The 16,080-nt window shown below is 54.0% G+C and overlaps 3 protein-coding genes across 6 annotated transcripts in view; 1 reads left to right on the top strand and 2 right to left on the bottom strand.

Moving 5' to 3' along the window:
- DNAJC7 (DnaJ heat shock protein family (Hsp40) member C7) overlaps positions 1–2,729 on the top strand; it is a 31,713-nt gene extending 28,984 nt beyond the window's left edge. Inside the window, exon 14 of the mRNA XM_058560981.1 lies at positions 194–2,729. Within this exon, the coding sequence (XP_058416964.1) occupies positions 194–231 (38 nt within the window). The 3' untranslated portion in view covers positions 232–2,729. The remainder of the gene's footprint in view (positions 1–193) is intronic.
- Positions 2,642–8,820, bottom strand: CNP (2',3'-cyclic nucleotide 3' phosphodiesterase). Of its 3 annotated transcripts, none has more exons than XM_058560982.1 (4): positions 8,704–8,820; positions 6,794–7,463; positions 4,666–4,805; positions 2,642–3,262 (listed from the first exon to the last, which is right to left on the bottom strand). In XM_058560982.1, the coding sequence occupies exons 1-4, from the start codon at positions 8,704–8,706 to the stop codon at positions 2,813–2,815; spliced, it is 1,263 nt and encodes a 420-aa protein (XP_058416965.1). In that variant the 5' UTR covers positions 8,707–8,820; the 3' UTR covers positions 2,642–2,812. The 3 variants fall into 3 exon arrangements, with proteins under 3 accessions (XP_058416965.1, XP_058416967.1, XP_058416966.1); XM_058560984.1 differs by lacking the exon at positions 8,704–8,820 and adding an exon at positions 8,534–8,642; XM_058560983.1 differs by lacking the exon at positions 8,704–8,820 and adding an exon at positions 7,652–7,761.
- A 557-nt stretch (positions 8,821–9,377) lies between these two features.
- Positions 9,378–16,080, bottom strand: part of ODAD4 (outer dynein arm docking complex subunit 4) — a 31,991-nt gene continuing 25,288 nt past the window's right edge. The window contains exons 8-10 of one of the 2 annotated variants that reach the window (XM_058560976.1): positions 15,767–15,867; positions 13,531–13,615; positions 9,378–11,152 (exon numbers count right to left, since the gene is read on the bottom strand). In XM_058560976.1, the coding sequence (XP_058416959.1) occupies positions 10,596–11,152; positions 13,531–13,615; positions 15,767–15,867 (743 nt within the window). In that variant the 3' untranslated portion in view covers positions 9,378–10,595. The remainder of the gene's footprint in view (positions 11,153–13,530; positions 13,616–15,766; positions 15,868–16,080) is intronic. The other variant, XM_058560975.1, reaches the window with a different exon arrangement.

Raw genomic sequence — 16,080 nt, 5'->3', positions numbered from 1 at the left:
GTGTTAGAAGCCACACACATAGAGCATGCTCACATGCTCCCTCTCACACCCCGGGGCCCAGGCTGTTTGATACCCTTAGAGGTTTTTCTCTGAGTTTGAAGCAGCCCTTGAAGACTTGTCCATAATCAGAGCAAAGTGATCTTCCCTTGAAAACCCACAGAGCCAACTAACAAGCCCTTCTTTTCCCTCACAGCATCTGGGCCAGGAAACTTCTTTTTTCAATTTGGCTAATGAAAAACCTAGAACCCAGAAAATGCAGACTTGCTCAGTTTCACCTTGAATGTGGACACAGTTCACCTCCTCCCTTCATCATGTCTCCATGTCCTTAGAGCAGTTTTGTTTTTTCAGTTGGATACCATGTCTGCGTGAGTGGGGTGAAGGAAAGGGAGCCAGCGCCGAAGACTGCGGGTAGGGGAGGGAGGCGGGGGTGGACAGGGAGGCAGCTTGTGAAGTTTTGTTTTACTGTTTAACTTTATTAAAAAAAAAAATTAAGAGAATAAAATGTTTTGACCCTTTCTGGCACTTTGCTCTGGTAGCTGCTTTGTGTCACTCCAGAGTCAGTGGGCCAAAGCTGAGCCCCCAGCGTGGAGCTGATGCTGACGTGAACCTGAAGCTCAGCAAGCTGCCCCGCAAGGGGTGTGGGCACCCAGAGCCTGGTGGCAGGCGGGGTGCTGGCTGCCTCTCCTAAACCTATTTAGCATGTGAGTGCTGAGCAGGCCCTGGGTGTGCTGCTGGGCCCAGCCTGATGGCAGTCACGGGGAAGTGAGTTAGAAAACATGCTCATTTTATGGTGGAGGCCACCAGAAATCACTAGAAGCCGTGTGTCCAAAGCTCACATAGACCATGGGTGGATGCTAAGTGTCAGGCTGGACTAAACTAAACACAGGAGGTTTACACCAGCTCTCACAGTTCCTGTTGCCAGTGCAGGCTTGAGGGAGATGCAGACAAGGACACAATCCTGCCTCCCTGATTTTGTGTGGGAGGCAGGCTGCGGAAGGAAGCCGTGGTGTGTGCCAATGCTATTCACGTTAAGCTTAGTGTTGGTGGTGAGTAAACTTCTATAGGAGTTCCAGGCAGGGACACTTGAGGCTTTTACGGAAGCTTAGATATTTGGTGCTTTGGTAGTAGACATAGCTGAGGAAAGACCTTAGATTTCTCTTCCTTTGGAGCCCCTGCCCTTTCTTTCCAGTCTTCCCACTTTGGTGCCAAGGCCATAGTGAAATGATGACTGAGTTAGGCCTGGGAAGTTCCCCATGTAGCCGTCCAGGCCCCTGTTGGCCTGGAAGAGATTCCTGGATGTCAGGTCTTCCCTTGTGTTTGAAGCAGCACTGAGCACTGACTGGAGGGTGGCCTTCCCTAGAGAACTGGGGGAACCCCACACTAGGCACTTTGGGTCTTGCTGAGAAGTCTTTCCTATGGGGTTGGGCTGGGCACTCCTGTGGGCCGTTGCCACAGTTAAAGGGGACGAGAGGCTCTGTGCTCCATGTCCCTCAGACCCAGGCAACCCCCACTTTCTGTGTGTGTTTAAGACCAGCTTCTCTCCTTCCTGCCTCCTCATGAAAGCCAACACTGTTCAGCTGCCCAACCTCACCACAGCTGTGCCCAGCCAGCAGAGGGGAGACAGGACCGATGGCCCCAAGCTGTGGGACAAAGCCAGTCCTAATACACCCAGCCCTCGCACCAAGGAAGACTGAGCTGGGCACAGAAGGGTGAGAGAGACTGCACACAGCTAGGATTAACGTGATTTATTTCATTATCAGTCTTACAAGTTGCTGAGGTTGGGCAAAGCCAGGAGAGTAACTTAAATGCCAAGCACTTTTGTGGAGTGACCACCAGATTAGCAAGGCCCTGTTACTGAGCAGAGGGCAATGGAGGACACCCCGGGAACCACAGCACGTGTAGCAGTGTTAAAAACCCCTTCCCAGAGGCCCCAGGTGGGACTTGGCCCTTACCAGCCAGGCATCCACTCCATTGGCTCTTGGTACCCACCGACCCCCTTTAAAGGAGGCACAGAGGCCTCCCGAGGCACCAAGGAGGCAAGGTGGGCTGGGCAGACAGCAAGATTAGAGCTTCCCCAGGAGGTACTGTCTCTGGCCTCGATCTCCGGATCCACACAGCAAAGCCACACCACTGGAATGGATGGCCAGCCCATCCCCTTCCTGGGGTGAGACCAGTAGCCAGGCTAGGATGTGGCTGCTGCTTATTCTGTTTTCTTCCCTAGTTATCAAACTTACCTAGTTACAGTGTGAAGGAGGAGGGGACAGGCGCTGAGGACCAAAGGTTGGGGGTAAACCCCTTTTTCTGCCCTGGTAAATAGCCCCAGCCTTCCTGGGGCTACAGTGATCAAGAAATGGAATCACTGCCCAAAGCCCAGGGATCTTCCCCTCTCAAATCCACCACTAGTTTTCCATGGCCGTGGTGACCACTCTGGGTATGTGCAGCTCTCAGGTATCTCTCCCCACTAGCTGGCTCTGGGCAGGGCAGTGGACCTGGGCTGGGGGCTGAGAGAAGCAACTGGAAGCAGGGCTCGGGGTCGTGGCTGCGGCTGGTCCAGGCCCAACTCAGCCCAGCCTTGTCAGCTTTGGTCCAGGTTCCTGAAATGCCACCCACCTTGTGTTGAGAGCTTGAGTGTTAGAGGGGATGAGGGGGCAGGAAAAGAAGAGCAGTTATTTTATAAGTTTTTAAAAAGTTACAGGAAGGTTAACTTGAGTAAAAAAAAAAAAAAAGAATCTTAAAGATCAAGCAGAGGGCCTGTTTCCCTCTCCTCCCCCTTCCCTTGTAAAGAGTCAGGGGCCCAGAGTGGTGAGACCACTCAAATGATGGTGCAGGACTGAAAGGCACCCCCCTTTCGGCTGCTGAGTATGGGCACAGATTTGCCCTTCCCGTAGTAGCCCGTGAAGATGGCCTTGACCTCCACCGTCTTGGGCAGGTTCAGCATCCAGCGCCCACTTCCCAAGGAGTAGAGCTTGCCCCGGTTTAGCTCACCCACCTCCTCGCCTCGGCTGCCCCCCTTCTCCTGCTGCAAAATCTCGAGGAGGTCAAGGCCCGTCTGCACAGCCTCCACGTCAGCTGCGCAGCCCAGGGTGATGTGAGCGCGGCTCCCCCGGGGCAGGCTGTCAGAGGGCGACAGCCTGTCCACGTCATTTGGCCACAACAGCAGCTGCTGCTCGCTCAGCTCCACCCGGGCTCCAGTCGTCTTGGGTGTCACAAAGAGGGCCGACACGGCCAGTGTGAAGGCCTTGCCATAAGATTTCTTCACCGCCTACAGAGAGAGAAGGAGAGGACTAAGTTAGAGGTGTGGCCTCCAGAGAGGGACAGCTGACTAAGGGCGGGTAACAGGCGAGCACAACTGAGCAGAACCCTTTGGTAAAGGCACGTCATCCATGAACATCTGCCACAGGCAGCCTGTGTGTTGTAGGACATCTTTCCACTGACACGGTTCCAGCTGATGTGAAAATAACGAAGGAGCCAGAAAGGCAGGACAGAGCAGGGGTTAAAGGCCAGACCTCCTGAGCTCAGAACCTGGCGCCCCCACTTACTAGCTGCAGGGCTTTGAGCAAGTTAACCTCTCTGTGCGTCGGCTTATTCACCTGTGAAATGGGGATGATGCAGAACCTACCTCAATGTTGGGATTAAAGGAGCCTGGTAACAAGCTGCCCCTCGGCTCACCCTGAGTAAAGCCATCCCGAGATCCAGGCAACATTCTGGAGGGCAGGGGAGGTCAGAAATAAACACTTTTGGTCACAGTCTTCTCTGGACACCTTGGTTTACATCTGGTGACATACCTGCTTATATCCAACTCTCTGAGAAGGCCCCTCTCTCCCATCTGACCATAAAAGTTGCTCTGTTTTTGCTCACAATCCCTTGTCCCAATAGTGTCTCATACATAACAGGTGCTTAATAAATACTGCTAAATGAATGAATGGTTAGAGATGGTAGTGGAAAGTGTTAGACAGTCATTCATGCAGCTCTGCTAGGTGCTGGGAACACAGGGCTGAACCACACTAAAAAATGCTCGCCCTCAGGGAGCTTCCACTCCAGTGGGAGGAGACTGATGAGCGCACAGGTCAAAGGGCTGCACTAACCTAGGCAGAGAAGGGGGGAGACGGGTGGAGGGTCAGGGAAGGCCTCACTGAGAAGGCGACCTGAAGGAGGCTGGAGACAGCCATGCGCATCTGGGCAACACGCCTGGTGCTGAAGCATCACCGTGGCGGGGGGCGGTGGTGGGCAGAGGATACCAGCTGTGTGGAGGGGAAGGGTCTGGTGCCCCTAAGCCAATAAGCCTCACTATCCCTTGACACTCCCTACTCCAGGGCAAGGCCAGCCCTCAGACTAGGGACAGGGACCTCAGAGAACCAGGCTCCCTGGGGGCAAGGGACTCCTGGCTTTGGGACTGAATGCAGGCTTAGGCCAGAGCAGGAGCCTGCTGCCACCAGCATTCTCCATGAGGCCGCAGAAGGAAAGGCACTGGTGGGCAGGCCCTGGGGATGAATGCACAGGACAGCTGAGGTCTGTGTGACTGAGCCTGCAGGGGGCGAGCTGGAACAGGAGATGCCACTGTTCCTGAGAGGCTCTCTGGGTTCTGGTTCTGCCTTGAGCTGGTACCCAGCTCCAAAAGACCCTGCCCTCTCCCCACCTCAGCGGGTGTCCCTAAGAGGCACTCACATCCTGCTGGGCGTACTCGTCTGCCCCGGTGGCCTTCCCGTAGTCACAGAACTTGGTTGTGCAGTGCAGCACGCCCGGGGGTCTCTTCCCAAAGTAGGTGGGCAGTTCAATCTTCTCCCTGGGCTCACCCCCAGGGACAACTGCAGGGAGAGAGAGAGCAGGCCCGTCCCAACATCTGTCACCAAGACCAGGAGGCCCAGAGGAAAAAAATCGGACCTCAAGCATAAACTCTTGAGCAATCCACTATCATTCATTCATTCATTCGTTGGTCAAACTAAGAGCAACTTTAGAGCTATAGCTATAAACAAGTGCTTCACTTCCCGGGCTTTACATTACATAGCCTTTTATAGCTCTTCCCAAACTTGAAAACCGAGGCACTTGGAACCCAGGAGTAGGCAGCATAGGCCAAAGGAATCAGCTTCCCCAGCTGCACATCTGCGAGACGGAAGCAAGATATGAAAAACGGAGGAGAAAGAAAAAGAGGGGGTTGGGAACTATGTAGTATGATGGAAGGAGCCAGAAAGAACAAAATTAACCTTCCAGCCCTTTGACCTGGGCAAGTGATTGACCCTTATCTGTCAGTTGAGTACAACAATTAAGGTGACCATACCCCCCAGTTTTCCCACAACCAGGGAACTATTAGTAGCGCCCCATTTCACTCAGGGGCCCACTGGGACGAGAAGTTACCTGGTCACCATAATAATTTACTTGCAGGCTTGTGTAGTGGATGACAGCCTACAGAGGGCCTGGTGCAGGAAGGGTTTTGGGCTATAATGGTATGACATTATGTGGCTGGTAGTCTCAAGGAGACTTGGAGCATTCGTGATTTCAATTTCCAGACTCCAAGCCTTGGGGCTAGCTTCAGAGTCACTAGGTTTTTCCTGTTTATTCCCAGAGTCGAGTCCCTGCGAGGATGTCTCGCACCCTCCACAGGGGAGGGAGGCCTCCACTCTGACAGCAGGCCTTGTTCTTGGCCCATTACATTTCTCCTGCTGCATCCCGGGCAGAAAAGGATTCCAGTTTTCAATGGTAAAAGCAGCTTCAAGAGGCAGTCACTCTCCAGGGCAGAGCCACCAGCTCAACCCAGGAGCCCTGCCTCTCGGGTGCTTTTCTGTCAAGCTATTCACAGGTACTGGGCTCAGGCCTGGCCAGCATCTCTACAGGCACCACTGTGCTGTTCCCGCAGCATTTGAGCTTTAGGGGCCGAGAAAAGAGTTCTCTGAGAACATACATAGGCACCAATTACCTGCCTTTGAACAACACAAAGAAACATGGGTGACGATATTTCAAGTATGAAGATAACCTAAAATCTAGGGGAACTAGAAATGGGTTCAAGGAACAGATGGATGAGTGGATGACATATCCCCAGTAGGCCACTGTAGAATGAGGGCCACCAGGGTCCTTCCTTACCCCACACCTACCCTCTCATTGGAGTACACAGCCCTTGCCAGGAGGGAGCCCTGGGGAGGCCCCTGCTGGGGTCCACAAAGGCCAGGCTCTATGGCTCTGGGCAAACCCCACATCCCTCCGGGCCTGTCTTCCCATCTGCAAAATGAGGGGTTTGGACTGGGTGTGAGACTGTTCTCTGGAGCAGTGGGATGCCACAGGAGGTGCACTGAGTAGCCCAAGGCCTGAGAACCATCTCCAATGAAGTCACAATAGTCCTAGTTATAATTTGTTTGCAGTTTAGGATTCCATGGAATATTTTATTTTAGAATATGGTTCTGCTGCTAAAAATAAGTTTGAAAACACTGGACCGGACTCTCCCTCTAAGGTTACATGAAATGTTGACATATTTCCTGTTATGACAGTACTGTTTTTCCCACTTCTAAGCCAGGGTCAGTGCTCTAGATCCAGGCTGGGAGAGGGCAGTGGGGAGAAGAGAGCAGGAAGGAAGGGTGCAGGGAGAGGGAAGGTGCTCTGGGAAGCGCCTCTCCCCACATCCCTCTGCGCCTCCACTACCCAGGGCTGCCTCTGCCTGTACCAAGTGAGCCTCCGCCTGCCTCCCCACTTCGCTCCCAGTGCTTTGAGAACAACAGTGGTCCTGTGCATGCAGCCCCTGGTGCCCAGCAAGGGGGGGCTTATGAATGAGGCCGAGTGCCCCCACCCCACCCACTCTGCCACCTACAGTGTCGCAGCTCCTTCTTGAAGGCCTTGTGGTTCCCCAGCTCGTCCAGGAAGGCCTGGCCAGCTTTGCGGAGGCTCTCAGAACTCTTCCTGGTCAGGAACCAGCCGAAGTAGAGCGGCAGGAAGTCCTTCTCCAGCCCAGGCTTCAGCTTCTTCAGGTCGTCGGCTGACAGCTGCCAGTGGCTCTTCTCCTTGAGCAGGGTACAGTCCAGCCGCCACGACGTCTTGGGCTCCACCAGCACCACCTGGTACTCGTACTCATCGGCCATGTCAAAGAGCTGCTCCAGCCGCTCCCGCTCATGGTTGGTATCATCCAGCACAAGGATGCGGGTGTCCCGGCGGCAGAAGGCAGCCAGTTCCTCATCCAGCCGCTTGTACTGCTCGGAGAGGCTTCCCTGGGTGCCAGGGGTGATCCCGTGATCGTCGGCAGACACTATCTTGGTGCCGTCACGGTACCTGTCCACGATGACCCGCGCCAGCGTGGACTTGCCGCTCCCTGGCAGGCCACGCAGGATGAAGAGTGTCTTGCACTCGCGCAGTACGGAGACCGTCTCCTCATCCTGCAGGAAGGGAAACTGCAGCTCAGGCTTGTCCTTGGCCCCTGAGGATGACATTTTGCGGAAGAAGATCTTGGGCAGGAACGTGTGGCTCTTTCGGGAGAAGCCTCTATTCTGTGAGGAGGGGAAGAGCAGATGTCAGCCAGGTCACTGGGGGCCACCCAGCCAGCCTTGCCCTCTTGTCTCAGGCCTCGTTCTAACAGGGAACCCCTGCTCAGGGCTCCCCGGCCCCGAATTACAAGCACAGCGACTCCCCCAGCCGTGGAGTGATAGACTGTCTCTCCTTTTCCGTCCTGGCATACCATGAGCTTCTGGTTGTGGAGGATGGAGAGGGAAGCTTGTCTGAGGTTCCTAAACTCTTCCTTTCCTCTAATTGGAGCTGTAGCCTCAAGGATCACCACTGCTGCCACCTCTAAAGAGAAAATGTGCTGGAAGTGTGTGTCCCCTCCTCAGGGGAGAGCCTGAAGCCTGGGGTTCTAAAAGCGGACTCTGACTTTATCTTCTGGCACCAATTAAGGATGACCTCTCTGGAGGTGGGGGTCTCTAGGGCCGGGCACAGGCACAGCTGCCCTGCTCTGAGTGCAGAGGGTTGGGTGGAGAAGAGTTACCAAGGCTGCCTCCCTTCCCCCAACAATGGCAGCAACAGATAATACTCTCTTGTCTGGGATGGGGGGACAATGGTCCCACAGAAGGGCTGGTGGGGGCAGGGCTGGAGAGCGCGGGACAAAGGGGCTCATTCACGCGCCTGCTACCTCCTCCTCTGCCCTCAGCCCCCCACAAAGTCCTGGCCTTTGTGCCTGCCCCAAGCCTGGGCGGCACAGGGCACCTGTGTTCGGGGTCTAGCTCTGCCCACCACTTCGCTGTGTGTAAGTAGCAACTCTCTGAGCCACTGTTTTCCTGCCTGCTACAAGCCACAAGCGAAAAGTGTTTACGGTAAACCGCTCGCTCTTCTACGCTGGCTCCACCTCCCTCAGCAGCCTGCAAGCTTAGCAGGCAACACAGTTTTCTCAGACCAGGCCCCTGGGCAGGCGAAGGCGAGGAATGCCCGCCCAGCGCGTGAAGTGGGGACCGGCCATCCACAGGCCTTCTGGGTCTGCCGCGGACAGCAGCTTCTGCAGCTCCGGAGCCCCCTCCTCCTCCTCCAGCGGCCCTCCCCATTGCTCCTCTCCCCGCGTCTCCCCTACCTTAGCGCTGCACCGCACGGCCAAGAAAGCCAGCGCTCAACTCCGGAAACTCGGGTCCTTATTTGCATGCCACTTCCTCCGCGAGTCCCCCAATCCTCCCGTTGTCCGTTAGGGCGCTACCCCGAGCCCAGCCCGCCCCCTCCCCCGCCGGCCTTCCCGCGCCCGCTCACCATGATGAGAAGGGGGCGCCGCCGTGGCCGCCTTCGCAGGCACCAGCTCTCCGGCACCGCCCGCCTGCGCGGAGGGACACGGAGCCTAGCGGTGGCGCGACCCTGGCCGGGCCGCCTTACATAGCCAGGGGGGCGGAGCGCGCGCAGAGGCGGGTCGGGCTGGGCCCTCTCTGCGCAGGCGCTGGGAGCAGCCTTCCGGCGCAGCGCGGCGGGGGCGGCCAGCTGTGCGTACCTGTGCGCTCCCGGCCGCTGCCACTAGGGGCTCGTCTGACCTCTTTTCTCATAGGTGTTGATGATGACCTTTTTTTTTTTTAATAATTTTTTTTCTTTTTGTGAGCAAGACTGGCTCTGAGCTAACATCCATCACCAATCCTCCTCTTTTTGCTGAGGAAGATGAGCCCTGAGCTAACATCCATGCCAATCTTCCTCTATTTTGTATATGGGATGCCGCCACAGCATGGCTTGATGAGTGGTGCGTGGATCTGCGCCCAGGATTGGAACCAGCAAACCCCGGCCAAAGCGGAAGGTGCAAACTTAACCACTACACCACAGGGCTGGCCCCTGATGGTGACCTTTTTAAAGAGGGCAGCAGTCGCCCTTCCCCCGTCCTGCCCTGGAATTAGGATGAGACAAAGGAGGCAGGGTCCTGCAAGTGCAAAGTCAGGTCCTGTTTTTATTTAAAATTTTGATATTTTATTCATCATGGGTTTTTGCATTAACTTTTTTTACAATATTGCATTAAAATACTGTTTATCTTGCTTACTGAGTTTTTGGCGCCCCATGAAATGTTACATCTGAAATGCCTCACTTGCCTCACCTTAGTCCGGCCAGGTCCCAGCCCAAAGTCAACCTCAGTCCCAACTTTTCTGGGAATTGTGGAGAAGGAACCAGGATGGCAATGGCCAAAGGGACAGATGACTAATGTAGTGAAATCCTAACTCAGCCGCAACCTCCTCCGCGAAGCCACTGGAAGCTCGGGTGATTTTTGAGAGCTTCCTGTGGACCGAGTGCGGTGCTGAGCACTCTTCGTCCTCACGGCAGCCCCTGAGACAGGCGCCCATTCTCCAGAGGAGGACACAAGCATGGGGAGCCTCACTGACTGGACTGGACTGCCGGGAGGTGGTGTGGCTCCCACTGCCAGGCTGCTCCCTGTTCCCGGGCAGGAAACTTCTTCCTTCCTCTTGGCTCCTGAAGCACAATGCCCCTATCAGTACAGCATTCATTTCATTCTGCTTTCAAGGCTTAGGGGTTTACAATAGGTCTCGCTCACCCTGTGATGGCCGAGACCGTCCCATCACTCTCTCTTCCCTAAAGCCTCCCACAGCGCCCTGCAGACCGTAGGTCCTCAGCCAGATGAACCAATGGCCAGAAGCTGGGCAGCCATACCTCCAGGCCTTTGTCTTTCTCCCTGCTGTAAGCTTTCCCAGTTCCTGGGAGCCCACCTGTTTCTTCACCATCCTGAAACCCTTTCTTAGCACCTCTCTCATTTCTTCCATGAGGCCCTTAGACTGGGCCTGGGGGAGAGGACCACATTCCACACTTGATCCCACCCTGGTTCAGGCCTTCTTGGGGGTCTCTGTGTTTCTCACTAGTCAGGTCAGGTCAGAGTTCTGCTTGGAAGTGGTGCCCCGTGCCAGGTCATTCATTCTCTAAAGCTCTTCTGGGAATGGGTAGGGGTGAGAAGCCAAAATGACAGAGTCAGGTGTTGTAAGAGTGAAAGGTATCTATTTAAAGGGAGAACAGTAACAGAAAGGGACTGAGGTGACCTGTGGGGCCCAGGCCACATTTTTTCCTATTAAAGGCAAATCTCAGCTTGAAAGTCCAGTATACTAGGATCCCCATGGTGCCTGCAGACACCGGCCTCCTGATCCTAATGCCTACTAATAATGGCTTCATTCATCTTCCTTATCATCTTTTTCCATTTTTTCACCATTTCCTGATTTTTTCATTTCTCTGACTGTTCCCAATTCTGTTTTCCCCAGTTCTTCCAACTCTCTTTCGCCGGCTTCTGAAAGTCTCTTCTCTAGTCCCTCCGATTCCCCTCTGCTTAATTCTTCGGAGAGTGTTTGGTCCAGTTCTGAAGGCCTCCTGTAAATTTCTCTTGATTCCCTTCTACTCAATTCTGATAGTTTCCTGCCTGCTTCTCCCGATCTTCTTAGCCCTAGTTCTCTGGACAGTCTCTTGGCAACGTCTTCTGAATCTCTCCCCATCACTCCCAGTTCCATCTGCCGTAAGGAGCTGGCTTTTTCTCCTCCTCTCCACCCGTTTTCTTCTTGTCCACTCGCTGTGATCCTCAGGGCTTCCTTAGACAACTCATCTTCTGTCTCTTTGTCACTGTCAGTGTGCTCTCTTTCCCACTGTTTCATCACCTTCTCGGGTTCATCTCTCCCTCTTCTCGTTTCCTTTTCCCTTGCCATCACTGTTGTGTTATCCAGTTCAGCGGCCTCTTCTGAAAAACAAGAGAAAAGAGGGAAGAAAGGTAAAAGTCTGTTTGTCTCTGGGCCTGGGTGAACCCCAGCTTGTGGGGACCTGTGCTTCTGAGAGACAGCACACCTTTCCAGAAGGAGAGGAAGGGAATCATCATTTACTGAGCACCAGCCCTGTTCTGGGCATCATGTGAGCTGCACAGATTACACCATTCAGTCATTGATTCGAGCAGTCAAGGGACCCGAGATTGATAAAAATCACACACAATAGTCACACTGCAAATAAATAAATAGCAGAGCCAGAATTTGAACCCAGGACAGTCTGCCCCCAGAGCACATTTTCTTTCCCTGTAAGAAATAGCATAGGTACTGGGAAGGGACAGAAGAGTTCTTTCCTCCAACATCCTCATTCTGTACTTCTCTTTGTCCCTGGGAAGCACATTTCATCATTTGTTGAGATGGTCCCTGTAAAAATATGAGCAGACTGCTAGCAGGGAGTTCAGCTGGAAAGCTATTCTTGGGATCAAAGGAATCCTTGCTCCTTGTTTTTACCAGGTACAGAGAAAAGTTACCAGTCCCCTCCTGAGTGTCCCCCACATTCTCTTCCTGGAAGCCCTTGGTCTCTAAGACGCCCACAGGGGCTCTCTGTTCACCCCAGGAAAAAGGCCACCATTTGGCAATGAAGACATATACAACGCTGCCGCCTGCTGTTCCAGGAGGGAAGTGCCCGGAAGCTGCCGCTGGCCACAGGGCCTTCCTGATGAGTTTTCAGGACTTTCACCTCCCCCCACCCATGGCCTGCCAAGGGGAGGGGAGGCTGCTTGGAGCATCTGCTGTTTCCTTGCTGAGTCTCTTCCCATCTATTGCTCCCATGGCTTCTGAGAGCAGCTTCAAGACCATGTGGGGGTAGAAGCAGATTCTCTCTCTGAGGGGATCCAGCCACCACCTGGCAGGCGCTGGATAATAAAGGGCTGTCATCTGGCTGCTCAGGTGCCCAGAAACCCCACGCCCAGATTCCTGCTGCCATGCTTGGGTCAGAGAGGGCTTCAGCCTTGTTGGCCGGAGGGGGCTCTATCCTCCCAGGTGCACGGAGCCCCAGCCCTGGTGCCTCTTTACTGCTATATGGATGGAGTGAGGGCAGCACAGGGGGGCAGACAGAAACCGTACAGAGCCACAGTGAAAGCATGGGTTCTAGAGCCAGAAAACCACCCAAACTGAAAACCACTCTGCCTCCGCGTCCTCATCCGTAAAATCAAGTGAATACTAATTTCATAGTGTTCTTGGAGGGATCAGAAGAGTCAGTACACACAAAGCCCTTAGAAAAGCATCTGGCATACAGGAAGCACTCAATGGAGACCAGCTTTTCTTATCGCCCCATCCCCGCTGGGGCCTGGGGTCCCAGCCACCTCTTCCCTCACTCCCTCCACAGCAGAGCCAGTCAGAGAGCCCGCGGCCAGCGGAGTCAAAGGCCTCTTTAGTCCCTGGAGGCCTTGGGAGAAAGACTGATAAGGCCAGACTGGCCAGCAAGAGGACAGCTGTGACACAGAGCTGCCTTCACCTCAGCCTGCCCTCATGGCCCCTGGCCTGGCCTCTGCCCTACCCACTGCGGGGCCCCGAAGGGCTGCTCCACACAGCGGCGAGAGCGCGGCTCTAAGTCAGGCTGCTGTGTGACACAGGCAGCTCACTCAACCCCACTCAGCCTCCATTGCCCCAAAAAACAGTACCCACCTCCCAGGGTGGTGAGGACTGAAGAAGATCATTCTGTCTGATGCTTAACCCTGTGTCTGGCATGCGGTCAGAGCCTGCAGAGTGTGAGTTATTGTCATTCTGCCTCTGTCTGCTCCTGCTTTTCTCAGCCAGAAAGGCCATCCTCTTCCCCTCACACCTGGAGAACCCTTTGATATTTTTTGGAGGCTGGAGCAGATGATTCTTCCTCTTTGGAGCCTTCCGTGTCTCCCAGAGGAATCAGAGCTCCTTTGTTGGGCTCTCACCGCGGAGCGTTTCTGCCTGTTCTGAGCACTCAAGTGCAGGAGCCCATCTGCTGACAACTCTAATCATCTGGCTTTGCCACTGGGCCGAGGGCTCCTCCTCCCCCAAATCTCACACCTTCCTGGCATGTGACAAGTGCTCAACAAATAATGTGATCTATTAATGGAAGAAATACAGGAGGGGGCGCCCAGGCAGACCACGTGGGTTCCGACTCCAGCCCAAGGAGGCTGGAGGTCTCCCTCTCCTGCCCCGGGGAAGGGCTAGGGCTGCTCGTGGCTCTGCAGTGAGAATGCTGGGTGGGCAGGGCCACGCCCTGGGACAGGAGCGGCTGCAGGAAAGCGCGGTTGGAACTGACAGAAGAGAAAGCAGGCGAGAATGCTGAAGTGCCGTCTTCAGGGCTCCAGAAACTCACCTTTCTCTTTCTTATCTTTGAGCATGTCCCTGTAGTTGGTTTTCTTAAGCTCTTCGACAATGCCCTTGTTGGCATCGTCCAAGGCCTGTGGGTGGGAGAGGAGCCGGTGACCTCTCTTAACCCTGTGTGGCGCCTACACCTCTCCCTCCCCACCCAAAGTCCAACTCCAGAGGGCAGGGCTCTGCACTAACCCTGCCACCCTGTTTTCTCCTGACTCCCCTGAAGGCTCCTGTCCTGAAGTTAATTGATACTTATTGACCTGGAATTACTAAGAGGTAGAGACACAAGACGGCCGGTAACTCAGACTTCATTTCCCTGGGGCTCAGGCATGTATTTAGGAGTTATGTCTGTTTGCTAATTTAGAATTTTTCACCTGAAGCTTCTTTTGGCTTCAGCCAAGTAAAGAGACAGTTCAAAGCCCTAAGCACTCAGCAAGGTGGCAAGTCATGGACAGGATTCAGAAACACACTGTGGGGTGGGGGTGGGGGGCTGGCCTGCCTTCAGAGGGGCTTCAGGGTGTCTGCGGGATCCCTGGGGGCCTGGAACTCAGCCTGTGTGCACCTGGAAGGCAGGTTCTACCTTCTTCCTCACAGCCGTCTGGAGGCTGGCACTCAGGAAACGTCTACTGAATGACCACTGAGCCTACAGGCTCTTGTGCAGTGTTGGTCTGCTCCCTTGTACAGCTTCCTGCCTGGAGATGGCAATCCAGGAGGGTGAAGGGTCAGGGGCCTGGTCCCAAGAGGAGTCACTTAGGGCCGTGGGTCTGTTTGCCCGACAGGCACTTTTCTCTGCCTCTCAACCTTCCAAAACCCTCCCCAGCCTTCCAAGTGACCTCATACCTTCCTTGATGGGAAGCCCCCAGCTGCGCCTCCCCGCTGGGGCTCTCTCACTCTGAATCCCCTGCTCCCTGTCCCACTGGTCATGAACAAGGGGTTTTGTTTAACCTTCCTGCTGACACCAAGCTTCCTGAGGGCCAGGACCATGGTCATCACTTTTGGACTGGGCAGCCCAGGCTGACTTGTGGTCAGCAAATATTTACTGAATTGAATTGCCATGCCATCTCTCTCCAGATCCTTGCAGAGCAATCACATGGAAGAGGATTAAATGGGAGAGACCATGCATATGAACCAAGGAACACAGACAGAGCTTCCATGAGGGGGATGACAGTACTCTTCCTCTGGAGGTCAGATTTAGGGGCAAGGTGCACATTCGGGGACCCCCTCACCAGAGGAAGATCCTCAGTGTGACAGGCCTAAGCTGCCCTGGGATGGGAGAAAGCAGGGCATAGACTGCCACATGGCGGGGTCTCTTGGGAGTGGTTTCTGCACTATGACATGGTCTCTGCCTCCTGATGCTTACAGTCTAGGCCAGCACTGTCCAACAGAAATTTCTGCAATGATAGGAATACTGTAGATCTGCACTATGTGGTTCTCACAAGGCACATGTGGCTATTGAGCACTTGAAATGTGGCTAGTGTGACTGAGAAACTGAATTTTAAATTTTATTTACTTTTGTTTGTGTGTGTGTGTGTGAAGAAGACTGGCTCCGAGCTAACATCCATTGCCAGTCCTCCTCTTTTTGCTGAGGAAGATTAGCTCTGAGCTTACATTTGTGCCTATATTCCTCTATTTTATATGTGGGACACCGCCACAGCATGGCTTGATGAGCAGTTAGTAGGTCCACACCTGGGATCTGAACCTGCGAACCCCAGGCTGCCAAAGTGGAACATGCAAACTTAACCACTATGCCACCAGGCCAACCACAAATTTTATTTACTTTTAATTCACTTTAATCTAAACAGCTGCATGTGGCTCCATATTGAGCAGTGCAGGTCAGACAAGTGAGGCAATCACATTGTATTTCCTATTGTCTCCTGGAAGAGGTCGCATTTTTCAAATGGCAAATCATAAAATTAATTTAGAAGGACTCAACTAGCATTAAAGAAAAGGAAATAAAAAATAAAATAGGATACAATAGGAAATAGCATACTTAGTAAAGGTAAGTATGTTTGTAAAACTTTTGTTTCTATTTCTTGTTTATTTCACATAAAAACATGTGTATTGGGTTGCTATATAAACTGACAGCAGGAGCAAACATTCGAAAGCCACCACTGTACCTAGAATGTGCCCTGCAGCTGGTGGGTAATAAAGACCTGTGGACTGGCCACTGAGAGGGCTGAGGGGCTGAGGGCCCCGCCCCACTCGCCACAGCCAGGCCCAGCTGTGAAGAGACTCACGCTGATGATGGCCTGCTGCGCCTCGTTGTTATGGACAATCTTCGCTCTCTCCAGGGCCTTCTCAAAGTTGTTCACAGCCGCCTCGAAGTCTCTCAGCTTCACTGGAGAGCAAGGGGAGGCACAGCACAGGTAGTGACGTTATATGTTGCACAATGTGGGGGCCCCAAAGGTGCCAGGGGCCCTTAGAAACCCCTGGCCTGCCCGGCCACTCCCAGGGTCAGTTAGAAGCCCGTGTGAGCTGGAGTCAGCCCCAGGCCTCAGGCAGCATCACTAAGTTGCCCAGCACCACCCTTTCCATCACATGCCTAGGCCAT

This window comes from Diceros bicornis, chromosome 18 (assembly GCF_020826845.1).
Source record: "Diceros bicornis minor isolate mBicDic1 chromosome 18, mDicBic1.mat.cur, whole genome shotgun sequence".
Classification (NCBI taxonomy): domain Eukaryota; kingdom Metazoa; phylum Chordata; class Mammalia; order Perissodactyla; family Rhinocerotidae; genus Diceros; species Diceros bicornis.
Note: the sequence above shows the minus strand (reverse complement) of the source record. Positions and strands in the feature narration are given on the sequence as shown.

Bases quoted from the DNA above. Each gene is read 5' to 3' on its own strand.
- CNP (XM_058560982.1), bottom strand. The intron at 4,806-6,793 runs GTAGGTGGCAGA...CTCTCCCTGCAG, and splicing joins CAAGAAGGAGCTGCGACACT to TTGTCCCTGGGGGTGAGCCC. The intron at 3,263-4,665 runs GTGAGTGCCTCT...CTCTCTCTGTAG, and splicing joins ACGAGTACGCCCAGCAGGAT to GCGGTGAAGAAATCTTATGG.